Source organism: Cebus imitator, unplaced genomic scaffold (assembly GCF_001604975.1).
Source record: "Cebus imitator isolate Cc_AM_T3 unplaced genomic scaffold, Cebus_imitator-1.0 Scaffold781, whole genome shotgun sequence".
Taxonomy (NCBI): domain Eukaryota; kingdom Metazoa; phylum Chordata; class Mammalia; order Primates; family Cebidae; genus Cebus; species Cebus imitator.
In genome coordinates this window covers 254108-275659 of record NW_016108096.1, presented here as the reverse complement: position 1 = coordinate 275659, position 21552 = coordinate 254108, and the positions used below count along the sequence as shown (strand labels likewise).

At 36.3% G+C, this 21552-nt stretch overlaps 1 protein-coding gene across 3 annotated transcripts in view; it reads left to right on the top strand.

The window, feature by feature from the left end:
- Positions 1-21552, top strand: part of LOC108297228 (calcium-dependent secretion activator 2) — a 212998-nt gene that overhangs the window by 126831 nt on the left and 64615 nt on the right. For 2 of the 3 annotated variants that reach the window (XM_017519940.2, XM_017519938.2), the window contains 4 exons: positions 532-687; positions 2086-2233; positions 2957-2971; positions 10135-10209. In XM_017519940.2, coding sequence (XP_017375429.1) covers positions 532-687; positions 2086-2233; positions 2957-2971; positions 10135-10209 — 394 coding nt within the window. The remainder of the gene's footprint in view (positions 1-531; positions 688-2085; positions 2234-2956; positions 2972-10134; positions 10210-21552) is intronic. The other variant, XM_017519928.2, reaches the window with a different exon arrangement.

Here is a 21552-nt window from a genome sequence, read left to right as displayed (position 1 = left end):
CCCATTTTATTTCTGGTACCTTTCTCACCTTTACCTGTAGCTGAGAAATTCAAGGACCGTATATTCTATACACATGTAAGTAGACAGAAACCACCATGGTGACAGAGGCACATATGCATGAATAACAGCAAAGCTACTGGTTGCAAATATAAGAACTTTCTTGCATAAAATGTAATTTTGAAGGCTTGCAAGAATGTTTATCCTAGAGATTGGTAAAGAACACTTACAATATCTATCTGTTCTTATGTATACAATATAATTTCCTTAGTAAAGTATACGTATCCATTTTACCTCGTTGTATGAAACCCTACCACCATATTTATTTCTGTTTTGTTCTCCTTGCCCTGCCTTGTTAAGAATGATAAAGGAAGAATTAGAAGGCTGAACAAAGAAAATATTGGATCATTAGAGATTTTATATGGTTTTTTTCACTGATAGCAATTGATACAGAAAAGGAAAAACAATGTATTAATGGTATACATCATTAACAGGGGAAATTCATGATGTTCATTTTTTTTCTTTTTCTTCTAGCAATGGCTCAGCAACATCAGAAGACCTTTTTTGGAAACTTGATGCACTGCAGATGTTTGTCTTTGATCTACACTGGCCAGAACAGGAATTTGCCCACCACTTAGAGCAAAGACTTAAACTAATGGCCAGTGACATGCTAGAGGCCTGTGTCAAAAGGTAGACATGTATTTTCAAATTGCTGCTTAATGTGCCAGCACCCAAAATATCACTTCTTATCAAGTACCTAGTATATCATTGCCACAGCAAAGGTTTCACGATGCAGTACTGTTCCAACATTTAATGAGCATTAGGTTATCTTGACTAAATTCTGGGGACCCATATAATTGATGAAAATGGCTGGATACTTTTTTCCAAGTCTCCCAACTATTGCCTTAATCGGTAACATCTATACCATATTAATGATTTCTTTAGGGCTTACTGTTACCTCTCTGGGAAAACTGTGCTTTAAATTCCCAAAGCAACATTTCCTGAGACATATGAAAAAGGTCTGTTATGTTCTGTATGCACTATGTACTCTGTCTGTGTACTGTGAAATGGCATAGTAAGCTCAAAATAGCAACAGCACCATCAGTTGTTCTGGGATTACTAACCGTATTCTGGTATTTTCTGTCTACAACAGATGAGTTCCAACTATCGGCTTAGATTCTTTAGAACTTAACTGGAAATAAGTTATGAGGTTTTGTATTCTTCCAAATGTGCTTTCATTTTATAATAGTTTTACAAAATCAGCATTGCATCCTAATTGGTCAAGCGTTATTTTTTCATTATCCTTGTTCATTATATGTACAAGGACAACATGTAGCCACATATTAGAAAAGCATTCAAACACTGGTTAGACCAATTGGATATTTCCAAAAATCTTTCAACCAAGAAAAATTCTGTCTTTAGAATAATATTCAGTAGCCCCTTAAGGCAAGACCATGGATTAGGTAGATTAATGTTTTTTAGAAATCATTATTGATTTTGATGTCTCAAATCTGTGGATGTTCATAGGATAATTTTGCAAAACCAACTCCAAATTGCCCATAATGCAGTTTCTTTCAAAAACCTGTCTGCAATTTTAGGTTTTTGAAGGATAATGTAAGTGACATAAAAGAATTACACATTGTTGTACATTGATTACCGGGTTTTAGAGTTTTCTAGACTTGTGCTTATTTTTTCTAATTTGGTAAGCCTTTATACAGAAAATATATTCTGCTTAAATGCATAGAGTTGTGTGATTTTTCTACTTGGAAATTAATTCAGACAGCTAAGTGAAATTATGAGTTTTTTCTATTAAATGTGGTGATCTGGATACAACAAAAAGCTTCGTTTGGGTGATGATACTGTCTGAGTGACTGCATGAAGCTAGGCTTAATATTAAAATATCACAATCTGATCTTTCACTGAGACCTGAAAAGAAAAGCCTCCCCTGACCAGCTCCCAAGCACTGCCACACTGCTTACTCATTTGCATGTTTTAAATTAGCATCTTGTAGTGTTGATTTCACTTTTTACAAAACAGGTAAGGTGTATAGCAGAATTTCTTACTCCGAATTCATGTTTTTAAAACTAGAACAAGAACCGCATTTGAACTCAAGCTGCAAAAGGCAAGCAAAACAACTGACTTGCGCATTCCAGCTTCCGTTTGCACAATGTTTAATGTATTAGTCGATGCCAAAAAGCAAAGCACCAAGCTCTGTGCCCTGGATGGAGGACAAGAGGTATGTAGGATGGGCCACGTGGGAAAAGGCAGCACAGGGTGCCTTGGCAGGGGATATGCTCTTTCCATAAGGCATTCTCTTGATTGGATTGAAAAGACCCAAGTTCTCCAGCACCAAATGTTTGATCTTTTCTTTACTGGAATAATGGCATGCCCTTTATCCTTTGCTCATATGAGTTTCTCCTTTTTGATATAAATACAGTCCAAAATTTTATAAGTGACCATGAATTTTAGATACAGCTTTTAACAACTTATGTTGTGTCATTTACATAAACCTTGCCTTTTACAAGCAAATGAGAAAGTTGGAAAGCTACCTGTTTTGTTTATACAAATCTAGAGTATCCAGAGTTTGCATCTATGAAAGTAAGACACACAAAAAAGTATGAAATAGTTTATTTGCACAGGAGTTTCCATTTTTTAAAAATTAGGTAGAAATAGATTTGTAAATCTAGGCCTAGTTCTTATCAATAAATATCCTATTCTTTTCATTTGATTTATATTTTGTTTGGTTTTATATTCAGAAGTATAATTTTATTTTACCCCATTACTTTTTGTTGAGAGTGGTGACTGGGTGAAGATTTATGTATTTATTTTCAGCTAATTCATTTAAGTTGACATTTTGTTGTCTTTTTTCCCATGGTAATTACTTTTTCTTAATTTCTTTATTCTTTCCTTTTGTTCTCTTTCATCATCTTTTTTTTTTTCCCTCCATGGCATGATCCAGTTTGGTAGTCAATGGGTAAGTCTCATTTTTTTTTCTAAAAGCATATTTTCATTTGAGTTATTATTTTTGCAAATGTGTATTTTTTATTTTTATCTTTTCAAATTAAAACTATGTAAATAATTTTATTTTCGGATTCTTGGCTTCTATGTTTGCATATATAAGGCTAACTGCTTACAATAAAATAGCAATAGCCCAAAGATTCATTAAAACACTAAATACTTATACCTTAAATAATGACAGGGGGACTGTTTCTCCCCTGTTAAACTGCCGAATTTATAAACTATCCTTAGAGTTTTAAAGATAAAATCATCGAAAACCAAATTAATTCGCCTTCTCTTAAATTGAAATCTAGATAACTGTAGAAGCAGAGTGATTATTAACATTTTTAAGCATTTATCTACACTATACTTTTAATACCAAAAAATTTCAAGTTTAGAGCTTTAGATGACATACAACTTCTAAAAACGAAGAAAGAGGCCACACCCAAAGTCACTTCATACAGATGAACCCAATGGTGGATTTCAGTGAGGTATAAGCCCACCAGTGATACAGTCTTTCCTCCCACTCATGATGGCTTAGGATGTGACCATCATCAGAGGTAAGGAAGAGGGATGCCTGTGTCATGAGACGTCGGCCCTCTTCCACAACAGGTCCTCCTAAAATAATACCCCCCAGAATCCCTGATGTACAAGATTAGAAAACCTCTATGCATGAAGGATTGACTAGTGTATATATTTGTTCTTTTCTTTTCTTTTTTGTGATCAGAATGTCTTTGTGTCCTGTAGGTAGGTTACATCTTACAAGTCTTACACTTGACAATTGGGAATCAAACTCAGAGTGACTCTTCCTGGGCTGACAGTTCTCATCTAAGCAGAAGGGCTTAGTTAACTATGAAAGTAGATGGGAGCTACTTTCATAATTAGCCTTATATATGCAGTGGCTCACGCCTATAATCCTAGCACTTTGGGAGATAGGTGGATTGCCTGAGCTCAGGAGTTCAAGACCAGCCTGGGCAACATGGTGAAATCCCATCTCTACTAAAAAAAAAAAAAAATCATCCTGGTGTGGTCAGGGACACCTGTAATCTCAGCTGCGTGGGAGGGTGAGGCATGAGAATTGCTTGAACTCAGGAGGCAGAGGTTGCAGCAAGCCAAAACTGTGCCACTGCACTCCAGCCTGGGCCACAAAGTGAATCTGTCTCAAGCAAAAGAAAATAGATAGGAAGCTGCTTGTTAATGCTATACCTTTTGACCCAGATATTTACATTAGCTATTTGACTATAATTTATATTTATTCATGGATACACAATTTTATTCTTTGAGCAATTCACAGAAAAAAAAGTATTTATAATACCATAGCATACTACCTTACAAATATATCAAGTAACTGATATGTGTTATAGACTGTTCAGTAATTCTCTGATCACTTATAACTTCATTTATTATATCTAATTATCTGAATGAGTAGGCAGCTGGCTTGGATAACAATGGCTCCTGTTTACCTCCTCATGTTTTCTAGTACCCAGATGTAAGCCTTTGATTTTCTGCCTGAGAATATTATCTTAACTTTCTTCATAAACCCATTCTTTCCTCATCTGGTTTGTAGAATCATCTTCCATTAATACTGGGTTTATCTATTTATTTTAACATACACTGCAGGCACTCAGTAAATGTTTGCAGAGTGAATGAACAGATTTGTCACTGCATTAAAAATCCTCCCCTGTAAGAAGCAACTTGCTGTAGTACTTAAAAGGAAAAGCAGGCACACACACACACACACACACACACACACACAAATGACAAGCATTGTTACATTGTCAAATGATTCTTTACATTAATAGGTGGGTGGTTTTGAAGAGTGATCTGCTACTGTTCGTTATATATGCACCTGTACATTCACACCAGAGACAATTAGTTCCCCACAACTTTCACACAATTAACATAGTTCAAAATGTGCAGGTGTAAAACCCATTAGCAACCCTGAAAAAAGTGGTAAACAAGAATTGCATTGCAAAAGAAGAATTTTATACATTGCTTTTTCTCTTCAGTAAGCATACCCACATAATTGTGTAGTCTTTCCCTCTCTATATGTGCCGAGATAAGTTTTGGAATTGTTGAAAATTAGTATGTATATTACAAATACAGGTGAGCCAGTGGACTCCATTTAACAGCAACAAAGTTGTTGAAAAAGCTAGATTACTGGACAATCTGGATCCATGTAAAATATATATACTATATAGTTAAACATAGCAGCAATGTTTTCTCTAAATTGTAAAGAAATTACCTCTCCAAAATGTCTAGTGAATTTGTTATTGTTATCATCACTGGGATAAAACTTGCACAATTCCTTCCCCACAATGCAGTCCCTTCTGTGCTTCTAAATCATGATTCTGTTTTCTTACATGCTACACGATGATGCAAACATGCTCCACTGAGGCCCAGAATTGGGTTTAATAGAGTGATTAGTGAGTGAATGATCTGCTTATGTGACAGCTGTGTGAAATGAGTCAGCAATTTCAGGCCAGTCTCTCAGGGACAGATGTTGAGATCACAAAACCACCACAGTATTTAGAATCTTCATTATCCATTACTGCACAAAAGCAGATGACTAGATGGGCTGTAGACATTCATCAGCCATCAGAACCACTTCATTCCATGGTCCCATTAGTTGAGGATGAAGGTGAAAACACATTAATATGGCAAATTCAGGAGAGCAAGGGGCCTTACTTGTGCCAAATTTGTTCTCAGTTAAATTAAAATGTTTCCATTTCTAGAACTAACAACATAGTACCTTTAAATTATTATATACCCCAAGACAAAGTCCAAAATCTTTTAAGAAAACTGGAATTCAGTATCATCTGATTAGTCTTCATTTCATGAGTGTGTTTGTGTGACAACAGTCAGGTGAAATGGTGCTGTTCACCTGATTGTAAAGAGGCCAGGATTTCAGACTGTGCCTAACCTCTGATTTCCCGGGGCTTCATGAAGTAAGGATTCCTGAATGGTTATCTTAATGTAAGTTCAGAATCATCTGCTGGGAAAGCAGGCACAGTTTGCCTTTGAGGGCAAACGTGGGGAGACTTAGCTTAGGAATGAACTGGAATCTACCAAAGCCCTAGTATCTAAGATTATCAATCTAACTTGAAGTATTCTAAGAATTTTATTTTTCTCTTTTTAAATTTTAACTTTTGTTTTAGATATGAGGGTACATGTGTAGTTTTGTTATACAGGGTTATTGCACCCAGATCATGAGCATAGTACCCAATAGGTAGTTTTTCAATCCATACCTCCTTTCCTCCCTCACCCCTCTAGTAGTCCAGTGTTTATTGTTCCCATGTTTATGTCCATGCATGCTCAGTGTTTAGCTCCTGCTTATAAGCAAGGACATGCAATATCTAATTTTCTGTTCCTGTGTTAATTTGTTTAGGATTATGGCTCCAGCTGCATCCATGTGGCTGCAAGGGACATGATTTCATACGTTTTTATGGCTGTGTAGTGTTCCATGGCATATATGTATGACATTTCTTTATCTGGTCTACCATTAATGGACACCTAGGTTGATTTTATGTCTTTGCTACTATGAAAGCATGATGATGAATATACAAATGCAAGTTGTTTTTGTTTTGTTTTGTTTTTGGTATAGTGATCTGTTTTCCTTTGGATGTGTACCCAGTAAATGGGATTGCTGGGTCAAATGGTAGCTCTGTTTTAAGTTCTTTGAGAAATCTCCAAACTGCTTTCCACAATGGCTGAACTAATTTACATTCCCACCAACAGTGTATTAGCATTACCTTTTCTCAATATGTTTTCTTTCTTTGAAACAATGTCTCCTTCTGTCACCCATGCTGAAGTGCAGTGGCATATTCATGGCTCTCTGCAACCGGGAACTCAGGCTCGGGTGATCCTCCCACCTTGACTTTCTAAAGTGCTGGGATTACAGGCATGAGCCACCATGCCCAACCTCTAATAAGAATTTTATAGGTTTTTATTGTTGGAAACAAAAATGTTCCAAATTCTTATGAAAAATGCTGTCTGTTATAGTAAATGGGAAGAAACGATCAGTTTTAACTTATGTAATATAAATGTCTTTGCAGATACATTGTTTTTACCTGTGATCTCTTTTTGCTTGTGTTTGTCATTGAAAGTTACCTGAAAATTTCTAAAAAGCTGCTTTTGTGAACTAGTTTAAGCACACCAGTGAACTTAGAATGTTTTAACCAGCCACTGAATACTCCTATCCCCACCCCAGATGAACACACAATAACCATTATTATTCTGGCAGTTTTTGACTTGCTTTATTTTAAATGTGTGCACACACAAATATTACTTTCACAGATAATAATTAATTACATTTATTGACATATTTCAATTTCTGGTTTTGTCCCTATTCCTTAATTCTACAACTTGCTTGTATGTTAATTTGTCATTTTCCTGAAATGCATAATTTAATTTTTTAGCAAAAATTTAAAAAACACACAGAAAAAGAAAAATTTTTCTGGGTCCCCTGATGAATGACTTTTTCTAGCTAACTTTGTATTATCTATGTGCAGCATATGTGGGTTATCATCGGCAGAATATATATATAAAATGAGAATTCTCAGGCCATCTTTTCTCTCACACTCATGCACCTATCCCACCTCCACCAACTGTGCAGCCAGAGCAGATTCTGAAAAGTTCTCAGCAGTTGTAATATTCATGTAAGTCAGATCTAATCAGATACATTTACAGTAGCAGAATCCCATATTGTAAAAATCTGAAAACCTCACGCTATTTGGATTTACCCCTTGGATATTAAATTTAAGATGTATACTTCTTTCTTTATTTCTTTTAACATTGTATGTGTTTGTGTTTTTGTTCATTCATTCTCATTTTCTCTTCCTCTCTTCCCATCTCTTCTTTTTCTCTTTCTCTCTGCTTATAGCTAGATCAGGCATCAAACAAGCAACAATCTACAGGTGTATATTATAGGAGAATTTAATGGCTCCTAGTATCCATTGACTTTCACTGCTTTTCAAGAAAAATGGGTATAAATGACCTGTTTAGTTGCTCATCACTTGATTTTAAGATATGCCAAAATCAATTCAACCCAAAAGTTTAACATGTAGAAGCTCTGTATTTTATATATGATAGCTTTCTGATGACATTTGATCACTTTGAGTTCAAAAAATGAAAGTTATGAAAATAGAGAAAAACATTTGGGATAAGGCATATTTAAGAACCTGCTTGGAAGTCTGGATGCCTCAATGCCTGTATGCTTTGGAGCACTTTCCATGTAAGAGGGAAGTGAGATGCTTGAAGCCCAATTCCTGTATCTCTTTCCTCTTCTACCCCAAAGAGGAGTCTCACGTGGCATTTAGTTTCCTCTTGCTGCTCACACTGACCTGGAGCAAGATGGATGTGAAGGAGAGTGGCAGAGTGGGAGATCCAGGCAGAGCTCATTTGCATAAGCTTCTGCATCACTCAGTCAGCTGCACAGCTTTCAGCCAGGAGCTGGGGGGCCTTTTTTTGTAAGTGTGTCTATAGAGGGATTACCCTGCCCATCAGCCCGTGCACTGAAATTGTTCAGCTGATCTCAGATATGTTCATGTGAGGGCCTGTCTGGCTTAGAAAACTATTAATAATTTAGACTGGATCAGAACTTTAACAGCCAGCCAGCTTTTTCAGGCTTTTCTTCTACCTGTTTTTCTGTCTTCTCTCCCTTTTTCCTTCTCTTCAAGCTATCTCGAAAGCAAAAATATCAGCAATAGTGGTATAGAAATCCACTCTGTATGTTTCAATTCCATTTACCCTCTAGGGAGCACAAATTTGGGAATTGATAAAGGCTTTAAGTGAGACAGATATGCTTTAGGGGTGTAATATGTGCCCAGAAAATTCCACATTCACATAGATGTGGCTAATTTTAGATCACTTATCATTACACACTTAGACTCACACCCACACACACTCACACTCACACAGAAAAAGAAAATAATTCAGAGACTCCAAAATTCTTCCTCCTTTGTTATTTATGCAGGTTGATGATAACGACTTGTAACTGTCAGAACCCTTGGGGAGAAGGGTGGAGTGTCATTCCTGAGTAATCCAAAGCAGACCTAAGTTGATGTTTTGTTCTGTGTGGAAACTTTGAGACATGTTTTCAGCACAAGAAAAAAAAATAGCTTTCAAAAACTTACATCTTAAGAAACCATTCATCCAGCAGTGAAGTTGGTCTAATGTTTATATTGACCTGAGTACTTTTACTCGATGCATTTTGTTAGCTGTTCCAAGAAGCCTTGAACCATCAAGATAGGGTTAGTCTTTACAAGTCACATTTTCTGTGAAGTGGCTATTGGGGACAATCAGCTGTCAGATAAATGCTTCTAAAGGAAGAATTACTGTTTAAATGGATGTGCCTTCACAAGCCTTGGAAGCCCCAGCTCCTGTTAATTTGAGAATGGAGCCCTCTAGTATTCTCTAAAGAAAGAAAAAAAAAAAAGTCTTTCAGGTTGATTTTCAATACATCTTTTTTTGGTATTTATTTAAAGGCATCTTTTTCATAAGGAAGCGGTAATAAAACTATAGGGAGTGAGTGATGTTTCATTATACCTTTTATGGCCTATTAATTTGTTACCATCTATTCACCTTTGTTGATGAAATTTTAATTTTGCCCTTGCTTGAGCATATTGTAAGAATTGTATAAACTGCTGCTCCCTGTGCTGACAAAAAGGTCCTTTTAGAGTGAACAATTGGGAGCTCATTTTATTTCTAGAGCACATTTAAAATAACTTATGAATGAGAGTTGTCAGACATGAAATGCAGTATTAATTAAATCTTTTTCTAGTCTTTTTGCTTCTCCAGCTAAACCAACCCTTTAGAAAAATACACAGCCACCTTAATTATAGAGGAGAAGACAAAAAATATCCTTCACATTCCTGTGCCTGAATAAGAATAAGAACTCAATTCATCTAAATAATAACCCCATTAGCTGCTTAACTCAACAGTGCACATGGGAAAATTTTCAATCCACAATGTAAAAAGTGTTTATTGGGTGGATCATTTTCAAGGTTTTGTTCTTTTAATGTTCAAAATGGTCATTTTAAATAAATCTGATAGGTCATAACTAGTAGATTTAGAGCATTTATGACTTACGACAAAAGTTTTGTGTCATGTCAACTAATGAATTTTTCTTTTAATATCTAGCAACAATACCATTCAAAAATAGATGATCTGATCGACAACAGCGTAAAAGAAATCATTTCACTGTTAGTTTCAAAGGTAATGTATTGTTTATTCACCTTTTTAAATCAAATTGAAAAATAATTTTCAATGGATACTTTTTAAAAATATCATGTGTTTAAATATCTAATTGAAAAAAATATAGTTTAAAAGATTAATGCAGGAAAAATTAGATTTTTCAGGAAAGTTAGCAAAAAAGATTATGAACACTATGTCAATAACATTTGATTTTTTTTTTTTTTATATAATAAATTTTGGCTTTTCTTACCTTTGTTGTCATTTTAAAACTAACTCTTCTTCCAGTAAAACCTTATTATGTTACATTCATGTTCTTGTACTATTTAACTCCAGAGCAGATTTGAGTAGTCACAAGTCCTTGAATTTAGCCCATCTGTGGTGGTGATGGCACTAAGGCTTTATATCTGGTCTTGGAGACAGACGGAGAAAGCTGGCAGGGTGACATCTGAGGTCCTCTATGCCCAAGAATTTCCCAGGATTTCCAATTTGGTGCTCAAAATACCTTTGGCAAAAGCCATGATCTTTCACTGTATAAGAAGAGATGAGGCAATTGATGCATCATTTAGTGATTAGATGATTTAGATTCCAACTAAGGCATAACAGATAGTCATGGGTGGCATTTCAGATCAGGGGCTGATAAGGAAAGGAAGAGAGAACATGAGAGCACCAGGTTAAGAGGATGAATAGAGAGAATGGGCATCTCCTAGAGGCAATTTCCTATGAGCAGATAGATCCCAGGCTCTCACAAGGCTTCATCAAAGAACCCCAAATCAGGATTTGTAAAGCACCTGGAAGGATGACAAGAAGCAAAGGAAAAACCACCCTCAGTTTAATAAACAGACAAAAGACATCCTGTTTAGAAAAGAAAAAAAAAAAAAAGAAAACAGAGATGTCCCATGAACATGAAAAGTGTTAATCCTCATTAATAATTTAAGGATACAAAGTAAGCTACAATAATATACTATTTTTTCTAGCAAATTAGCATAAATGCTTCTAAGGTAACACGCAGTTCTGGGTGAGGTGAGACACCTTTTATATATTGGGAAGTATAAATTGTTACAGTCTTTCTGGAAAATAGTTTGGAAATACATCAAGTACATTAATACCTTTTCACCTTTTTCTATTTTGTCATACTGATTAAATGTACAAAATATGTATTTGTTGATATTTGTCACATTATGCCTAACCAAAATTTGAAAACAACTTTAAATTCTAATGAGGGAAAAGGTAAAGTAAATTGTGGAACATCTGTATTAAGAAATTATACTTTCAAAGACTATTAATGATAAAGGAAGAGTTTCATAATATAGTATTAAATGAAAACAGCTGAATATTTAAAAGTGTAAAGTATAAACTGAATTTGAATCTTGTAGGAAAAAGACTGCTAGGATAAACACTAGACTGGTAGCATAGCTTTTCTTTGGGTAATGGGAGTATAGTTCGTTTTTTATTTCATCTTCAATTTTTTTTTGTATTTTTCAAATTATCTGGTCGCATGTCTTAGAGTAGAAAACAATCACAAAGACAGTGTTAGAATAAAATCATCTCACCAGCTTATTCCTGTTCTCCAGATTTTTACCACTGTACCAAATGCCTACGTATACACATATCTTGCACACTCGCCAACAAGTGGATAGGAAAAGAATAATAGGAAAACCATGGAGGGAAGGGGTGAACCACTGGAGAATCGAGGTCTTTGAGGAAGAGCGGTGAGATTTCCACCCTCTGAGGAGCCCAGCACAGCAGCTTGCATCACCACATAGTCAACCCACTACAGTGAAATAAAGTTAACTTTGCACCATCTTCTCTGTGAGGCCTTCAGGGAAATGTTATCCAGATATAACCACCCTATGAACATAGTCCTCATGTGGAAATTGCCTTTTGTGAGAAGTTTTCATAATTGGCATCACAATCACATACTAGCATATAGATGATATAGGGTTAATCAGGCAGCAAGAGAAAAGTCCAAGTTTTTCTTTGGGGTGGGAAGGAAGAGAGAAGGCAGATGGGACTGTACGTCATCTCTGCATCTATTTCTGGCAAAGTAAGACACTTAAATTTTTCTATATCAAATACATCTGGTTAGTTTTCAAAATAGTCTATTTAAGCTAAGGAAGGAAAAGATGTCCTGAAATATCCTCACAGTATACCAGTAGCTACTTGCCACATGTGGTTGTGGAGAATTGGAATGTTGTTAGTGAAGCTGAGAAATTAAATTTTTAATTTAATTTAGTTTTGATTAAAAGAGCCTCGTGTAATACTGGCTATTACATTTAGAAATCAGGACTAGATTATAGTTTTCCTCTGTGCCTCATTTCTCCTTCTGTCAAAGCATGCTTATTATCTTTAATTCTTTGGCTGAAAAGTGTAAAATAAGTTAACTTGATAGGTTGAACCAAACATCTCAAAGATGATAGTAATTGATGTTTTTTAAAAAGATGTTTCAAATTAATCTCCATAATTATGATATTTTAAAAACCATTTTGTTGAGATATGATTAACATACAAAAAATGTGTACATGTTTAATATATACAAGATGAGTTTGGAGATAAGTATACAGCCATAAAAGTGTACAACCATAAAACCATCACCTCAATTAGTACCATAAACTTATCCATCACCTCCCAAAGTTTCCTCCAGCCCTCTTAAATAATTATTTCTGTGTGTGATAACAGTCACATAAGATCAATCCTCTTAGCAAATAGTATTGTTTTCTATAGGCGTTACGCCGTGCAGTAGCTCTATAGAACTTTTTCGTCATGCATAACTGAGACTGCTCTTTGGCAGATTTCTCCCCATATCTCCCTTCCTCTCAGCCCCTGAGAAACCAACATTCTATCCTCTGTTTCTGTTATTTTGTTTATTTTAAATTCCTCATATAATTGGTACTATGTAATATTCAGTCTTCTGTGTCTGCTTATTTCACAGAGCATAATATACTCCAGGTTTATCTGTTTGTCTCAAATGGCAGGATTTCCTTCTTTTTTGAGGCTGAATAATATTTCATTGTAGCATGTAACTCATTTTCATTATCCATTCACCTCTCCGGTGGTTATTAAAGTTGCTTCCAAGTCTTGCCTATTGAGAAGAATGCTGCAAAGAAATGAGAGTGCAGATATTTCTTCAATATACGAATTTCAGTTCCTTTGGATATATGCCCATATATGGCAGTTCTATTTTTCACGTTTTGAGGATCCTACATGCTATTTCCCATAGTGGCTGCACCAATTTATATATCTACCAACAGTGGGCATTTTCTCCACATTCTCAGCAATACTTGTTATCTTTTGGGTTGTTGATAATAATCCAAACAGATGCCAGCTAATATCTCAGTATGGTTTTGAGTTGCATTTCTCCAAAGATTAGTGACATTAAGCTCCTTTTCATATACCTATTGGCCATTTATACGTGTTTATTACAGACATAGTGCTTTGCTCATTGTTCATAGAGACATAGTGCTTTGCTCATGTTTTTTAACTTTAATTTTTTTTTTTTTGCTTTGAGTTTTAGGAGTTTCTTATGTATTTTAGATATTAACTCCTTATCAGACAAATAGTTTGTAAACATTTCCTCCCATTTTGTAGGTTGCCTTTTCATTATGTTGATTGTTTCCTTTGCTGTGCAGAAGCTGTTTTACTTAATATAATCTCATTTTTAAAAAAAGATTTCTTGCCTGTGCTTTTTGTATTGTAGCCAAGAATCATTGCTAGGGCCAGTGTTTTCTTCTAGAAGTTTCATGGTTTGGGGTCTTAAGTTATTTAATCCATTTTTACTTGATGGTATTTAGTTGATGATTTTGTCGATCCATTTGTTTATGGTGTAAGATAAGGGTCAAATTTTATTCTTTTGTATGTGTACATCCACTTTTCCCAGCACTATTTATTGAACAAACCATTCTTTTCTGTTCACACCCTTGTCAAAGATCAGTTAACCGTATGTTTGTGGGTTTATTTCTGAGCTCTCTGTCTTGTACTGTTGGCCTATACATCTGTTTTTATGCCAGTAACATTGTGTTTTGATTATTTTAGCCTTGTAATGGATTTTGAAATTAGGAAGTGTGATGCCTCCAGTTTATTCTTTTGCTTAGAATTGTTTTAGTTATTTCAAGTTTTTTTTTGGTTCCAGATTAATTTTAGGATTGCTTTTTCTATTACTGTAAAAAAAATGCCACTGGGATTTTGATAGAGATTACATTAAATGTATAGATCACTTTGAGTAGTATGAATATTTTAACTATAACAATTATTGTAATTCATAAACATGGGATTTTTTTATTTATTTGTTTTCTGCTGTAATTTCTTCAGTGTTTTATACTTTTCAGTGTACAAGGTTTTCACTTTCTTGGTTAAGTATATTTCTAAGTACTGCATTCTTTTTGATGCTATTGTAGATGGGTTTGTTTTCTTAATTTCCTTTCCATATAGTTACTTGTTAGTGTACAGAAATATGAGTGATTTTTGTATGTGGATATTTTTTCTGCAACTTTACTGAATTTGTTTATTCTAACAGTTCTTTTTTATAGACTCTTTAGGGTTTTCTATATATTAAGATCATGTCATCTGCAAATGGAGATAATTTTACTTGTTATTTCCTGATTTGCATGGTTTATGTTTCTTTTCTTTTTCTTTTTTATTTTAGTTTTTGTCTGCTTACTCTGGCTAGCACTTCCAGTACTATCTTGAATAGAAGTGGCAAAAGTGGGCATCCTTGCCTTATGCTGTATCTTAGAGGAAAAAAATTGGTTTTTCACCATTGAGTATGATATCAGCTGCGAACTTTTCATGTGTAGCCTTTATTATGTTGAGGTAGTTTTATTCTATTCCTAATATTTTGAATGTTTTTTATCATGAAACATTACTGAGATTTGTCAAATATTTTTCTGCATTTATTGAGATGATCTTGTGATTTTTATCCTTCATTCTATTAATGTGGTGTATCATAGCAATTGACTTGCTCATATTCAAAAATCCTTGGATCCTAGGGATAAATATCACTTGGTGATGGTATATGATTTTTAATATGCTATTGAATTCAATTTGCTGATATTTTGTTAAAGATTTTTGTATCCATGTTTATCTTGGCTTGTAGTTTTCTTTTCTGACAGTATCTGTTGTCTGGCTTTGGTATCAGGGTGATGCTGGCCTCATAGAATAAATTTGGAAAGATTCCCTCTTCTTTGTTTTTGGTAGAGTTTAAGAGAATTGGCATTAATTCTTTTTTAAATGTTTGGTGGAATTCACTTCATTAAATGTTTGGTAGAATTAACTTTTGAAGCCATTTCTTTGTTGGGACGTTTTTGAATACAGATTCAGTCTCCTTATTTGTTATTGGTCAGCTTTGTTTTATTCTTTTGATGGTTTCATGTTTCCTGATTCTTCATGATCTCTGTGGCCTTACACTGGTATCTGTACTTTTGGAGAAACAGTGACCTCTTTCACTATTTACAGTTTGACTTCAGCAGGAAAAGCCCTTCATCACTCAACCCAGCTAGGGATTTTGTGTGGGCCAGCTGTTGGGGCTTGTGAGCAGGCCTGCTGCCAGGGTCCAGAGGCAGGATAAATTGTGGTTTTATTTCATTAAGAAAAACTAAAACATCTTGTAAGGCAATGATTCTTAAATGTTAGCACACATGAAAAAAATTAAGAGCTATTAAAATGCAGATTTCCATACCGGTCTTAATCACCAATGATGCTGAGTCTTAAGTTTGAGGAGAGGAGAGGTAATGTGCATGTTTAACCAGCCACCATGGTTATTTTGAAATAGTGGACCACTGCTCTGGTGAATCTTCATCCAGACTGGCATGTAAATCTTTAAACTTCAGAATATTTTTTAAAATGGCCTATAAGACAGTTTGTTTACACTTGTTTCTCACCAAATAAGAAACAAGTGTTTCTTATTTTTAGCCAGGCATGGTGGCTCATGCCTGTAATCCCAGCACTTTGGGAGGCTGAGGCAGGTGGATCACAAGGTCAAAAGACTGAGTCCATCCTGGCCAACATGGTGAAACCTCATCTCTACTAAAAATACAAAAAATTAGCTGGGTGTGGTGGTGTGCCACTGTAGTCTCAGCTACTCAGGTGGCTGAGGCAGGAGAATCACTTGAGCCCAGGAGGCAGAGGCTGCAGTAAGCTGAGATTAAAAAAAATAGTGGGGGTGTGCCAAGATGGCTGAGAGGAGGCAACACCGGAATGCAGCTCCCAGCAAATGAGATGCAGAGGGCTAGAAGATTTCACGATTCCATGCGAAGTGCTGCTTTCATTTCAGTGGGACTGGTAGGTCACTGAAAATAGCCCAGGGAAGGCAAGCCAAAGCTGAACTGGGGCAAGAGCAGCCCAGGGAGGGCTAACAGAGACAGGGCAGGGTGTGTCCCCACCTGGAACGTGCAGCCAACTTGCAGGTTCAGGGACTTCACCCCCTCAGTGCTCCTATTAGGATCCTGTGCTTACCTCATCCCTCCTGCAATCCACGGTCCACAAGAGCCCCACTGGACTGAGGGGCACCGTGGGTTGTTTATGTAAATCTGAGCAATAGCACCTGCCTGGTCCTGCAAGTTGTTGGCACAGACCTGGTTGGAAGTTTGGACTAAGGCCAGAAGGACGGAACTACCCATCCCATAGAAAGAGGCAGAGTTGAAAGTGGGGAAACAGGCCACAAGGCCTGGCAAGCCCCACCCCAACAAAACTCAAACTGAAGCTGGTGTGCTAGAGAGCTCCACAGCAAATACACTTGACCCCAACAAGGAAGATCAAGCTGAGGGAAGGAGAGACACCGTTGTGAAGGTGGGGTAATCTCACCTGCGTAAACAAACTGTGGAGGTGGGGAGACCACCCACTCAGCAACCTGACTCAATCCGAGGCAGCCCAGCAGCACCTCTACAGGCCAAAAAAGATACAGCTCCAACCTCAACAGAAAGGGAGTCCACTCAGATTCCTCCCGAAATCACCAACTTCAAAGATCAAAGCAAGATAAATCCACCAAGATGGGAAGAAACCAGCACAAAAAGGATGAAACCATCAAAGACCAGAACACCTCTTCTTCTCCCAGGGATCACAACTCCTCACCAGAAAGGAAACAAAACAAGATGGGGAATGAGTTTGACAAATTGACAGAAGCAGGCTTCAGAAGGTAGGTAATAACAAACTTCTCTGTGTTAAAAGACCATGTTCTAACCCAGTGCAAAGAAATTAAGAACCTTGAAAAAAGGTTAGATGAAATGCTAACTAGAATAACCAGCTTAGAGAAGAACATAAATGACTTAACGGAGCTGAAAAACACAGCATGAGAACTTCACGAGACATACACAAGTTTCAGCAGTAGAATCAATCAAGCAGAAGAAAGGATATCAGAGATTGAAGATCAAATCAATGAAATAAAACGAGAAGGCAAGATTAGAGAAAAAAGAGTGAAAAGAAATGAACAAAGCCTCCAATAACTATGGGATTATTTGAAAAGACCTAATCTACCCTTGATCAGCATACCTGAATATGATGGGGAGAATGAATCCAAGCTGGAAAACACTTTTCAGGATATTTTCTAAGAGAACTTCACCAATCTAATAAGGCAGGCCAACATTCAAATCCAGGAAATACAGAGAACACCACAAAGATACTCCTCAAGAAGAGCAACCCCAAGACACATAATTGTCAGATTCACCAGGGTTAAAATGAAGTGAAAAATGCCAAGGGCAGCCAGAGAGAAAAGTCGAGTCACCCACAAAGGAAAGACCATCAGACTCACAGCGGATCTCTCAGCAGAAACCCTATAAGCTAGAAGGGAGTGGGGGCCAATATTGAACATCCTTAAAGCAAAGAACTTTCAACTCAGAATTTCATATCCAGCCAAACTAAGCATCATAAGTGACAGAGAAATAAAATCCTTTACAGACAAGCAACTGCTGAGAAATTTTGTCACTACAAGACCTACCTTACAAGGGCACCTGAAGGAAGTACTTAAACATGGAAAGGAACATCCAGTATGAGCCACTGAAAAAATATACCAAATTGTAAAGAACAATGATGAAATGAAGAAACCACGTCAACTAACAGGCAAAACAACCAGCCAGTAACAAAATGCCAGGATCAAATTCAAACATAATATTAACATTGAACGTAAATGGCCTAAATGCCCCCAATCAAAAGACACAGACTGGCAAACTGGATAAAAAGTCAAGACCCATCGGTGTACAGTATTCAGGAGACCCATCTCACATGCAAAGACTCACATAGACTCAAAATAAAGGGATGGAAGATTTACCAAACAAATGGAGAGCAAAAGCAGGAGTAGCAATCCTAGTCTCTGATAAAACGGACTTTGAACCAACAAAGATCAAAAGAGACAAAGAAGGGTATTACATAATAGTTAAAGGATCAATGCAACAGTAAGAGCTAACTATCCTAAATATAAATGCACCCAATGCAGGAGCACCCAGATACATAAAGCAGGCTCTTAATGACCTACAAAGAGTCTTAGACTCCCACACAATAATAGTGGAAGACTTTAACACTTCACTGACAATATTGGACAGATCAACAAGACAGAAAGTCAAAAAGGATATCCAGGACTTGAACACAGATCTGAACCAAGCAGACCTAATAGACATTTACAGAACACTCCACCCCAAATCCACAGAATACACATTCTTCTTAGCATCACATCACATTTACTCTAAAATTGACCACATAATTGGAAGTAAATCACTCCTCAGCAAATGCAAAAGAATGGAAATCATAACAGTCTCTCAGACCACGGGCACAATCAAATTAGAACTCAGGATTAAGAACTGGAAAAAACCACTTTAAGCTTCATATGGAACCAAAAGAGAGCCTGCATAGCCAAGACAATCCTAAGCAAAAAGAACAAAGCTGGAGGCATCATGCTACCTGACTTCAAACTATATTACAAGGCTACAGTAATCAAAACAGCATGGTACTAGTACCAAAACAGAGATATAGACTAATGGAACAGAAGAGAGGCCTCAGAAGCAACACCACACATCTACAACCATTTGATCTTTGACAGACCAGACAAATACAAGCAATGGGGAAAGGATTTCCTTTTTAATAAATGGTGATGGGAAAACTGGCTAGCCAAATGCAGGAAGCTGACACTGGATGCCTTCCTGACACCTTACACTAAAATTAACTCCAGATGAATTAAAGATTTAAACATAAGAACTAACACCATAAAAATCCTAGAAGAAAACCTAGGCAACACCATTCAGGATATAGGCACAGGCAAGGACTTATGACTAAAATGCCAAAAGCAATGGCAACAAAAGCCAAAATAGACAAATGGGATCTAATTAAACTTAAGAGCTTCTGAACAGCAAAAGAAACAATCATTAGAGTGAACCAGAAACCAACAGAATGGGAAAATAATTTTGTAATCTACTCATCTGACAAAGAGCTAATATCCAGAATCTACAAAGAGCTAAAACAGATTTACAAGAAAACAACAAACAAACCCATTCAAAAGTGGGTGAAGGATATGAATGGACCCTTTTCAAAAGAAGACATTTTTGCGGCCAACAAACATATGAACAAATGCCCTTCATCATGGTCATTAGAGAAATGCAAATCAAAACCATATTGAGATACCATCTCATGCCAGTTAGAATGGCGATCATTAAAAAATCTGGAGACGACATATGCTGGAGAGGATATGGAGAAAAAGGAACAGTTTTACACTGTTGGTGGGAGTGTAAATTAGTTCAACCATTATGGAAGACAGTGTGGCGATTCCTCAGGGACCTAGAAATAGAAATTCCATTTGACTCAGTAATCCCATTACTGGGTATATACAGAAAGGATTATAAATCGTTCTGTTATAAAGACACATGCACACATATCTTCGTTGTGGTGGTGTTTATGATAGCAAAGACCTGGAACCAACCCAAATACCCATCAATGATAGATTGGACAAAGAAAATGTGGCACATATACACCATGGAATACTATGCAGCCATAAGAAATGTTAAGTTTATGTTCTTTGTAGAGATATGGATGAATCTAGAAACCATCATTCTCGGCAAACTGACACAAGAACAGACAAGCAAACACAGCATGTTTGCAATCATAGGCAGGTGATGAACAACGAGAACCCTTGGGCACAGGAAATGGAACAACACTCTTTGGGCTAGGTTAGGGGTTGGGGGGCAGAAGGATAGGGAGGGATAACACTGGGAGAAATGCCTGATATAGGCAACGGGGGCTTGGGGATGGAAACAGCAAACCACCATGGCATGTATGTACCTATGCAACAATCCTTCAGCATGCAGGTTGTGCACATGTGCCCCAGAGCCCAAAGTACAATTGAAAAAAGAAGTGGAAACAACCCAAATGTCTATCAACTGAGAGAAGGATAAACATGGTATATCCATGAAATAGAATATGATTTTCCAGTAAGAAGAAAGTACTGATACAGTCTACAACATAGATGAAACTTGAAAAAGGTATGCTAAAACCCAAACGGCCACAAGCCATATGATTCCCTTTTTATAAAATGTTCAGAACAGGCAAACCATTAGAGACAAAAAAATAGATTAATGGTTGCCAGGGGGCTGGTAGGGATTGGGAAAGGTGTTGGGAGGAATGGGTATTAGCCGCTAATGGATAAAGGGAGTTTTTTTTAGGAGAGACAAAAATATTCTAAAGTTAGATTGTTGTGAACATATCAGAAATCACTGAATTGTCGACATTAAATGGTGCATTTTATGATATGTAAAGTCTCAATCCATTTTTTAAAAAGAAAAAAACTTTTTAAAAACATTATGAAGTACCTACTGTGAAATAGCCACTGTAACTGTACATATGTGACTGTATTTAAACCTTACAAAACCTGTAAAATGGGCAGTCTCATCCTCAGTCACTGGTAGGAGCATAATTCCAAAAAACTGATGACAGCCAAACACTTAATTAATTAGTGAGAGTCAGGATTCAAACCTCTGAGCTTCATATCCTTAATCCAATGCACTTAACTGATTCTAAATCTTTGGGAAACTGTAAAGAGCAACCAGCCCATAAAAATTAAAATATCCAGTTTCTATGTTAAGTGTTTCTACCCTGTCAAATTCTAAGAGTCATGTCATAGATATTTTATGTCATAATAATTAACATAAAGTAGATGAAAAGGACTGAATTTCTTGTATCCAAATATTTTTTCCCATATTTTAATTTTCTGTGCATATTAATAAATATATTTGCTACATCTGTATAACTAAAAAGCCACACTTTCTTCTTTTTACCTCTCCTCTTAATGCCTACCTTTATATCCTCTTCTTACCTCACATGCTTTTACAAATAACATGAGAACGAGCCCATGTTCTCAATCACACACAGTAGTCAACAGTGTGTATCCCTGCCTCC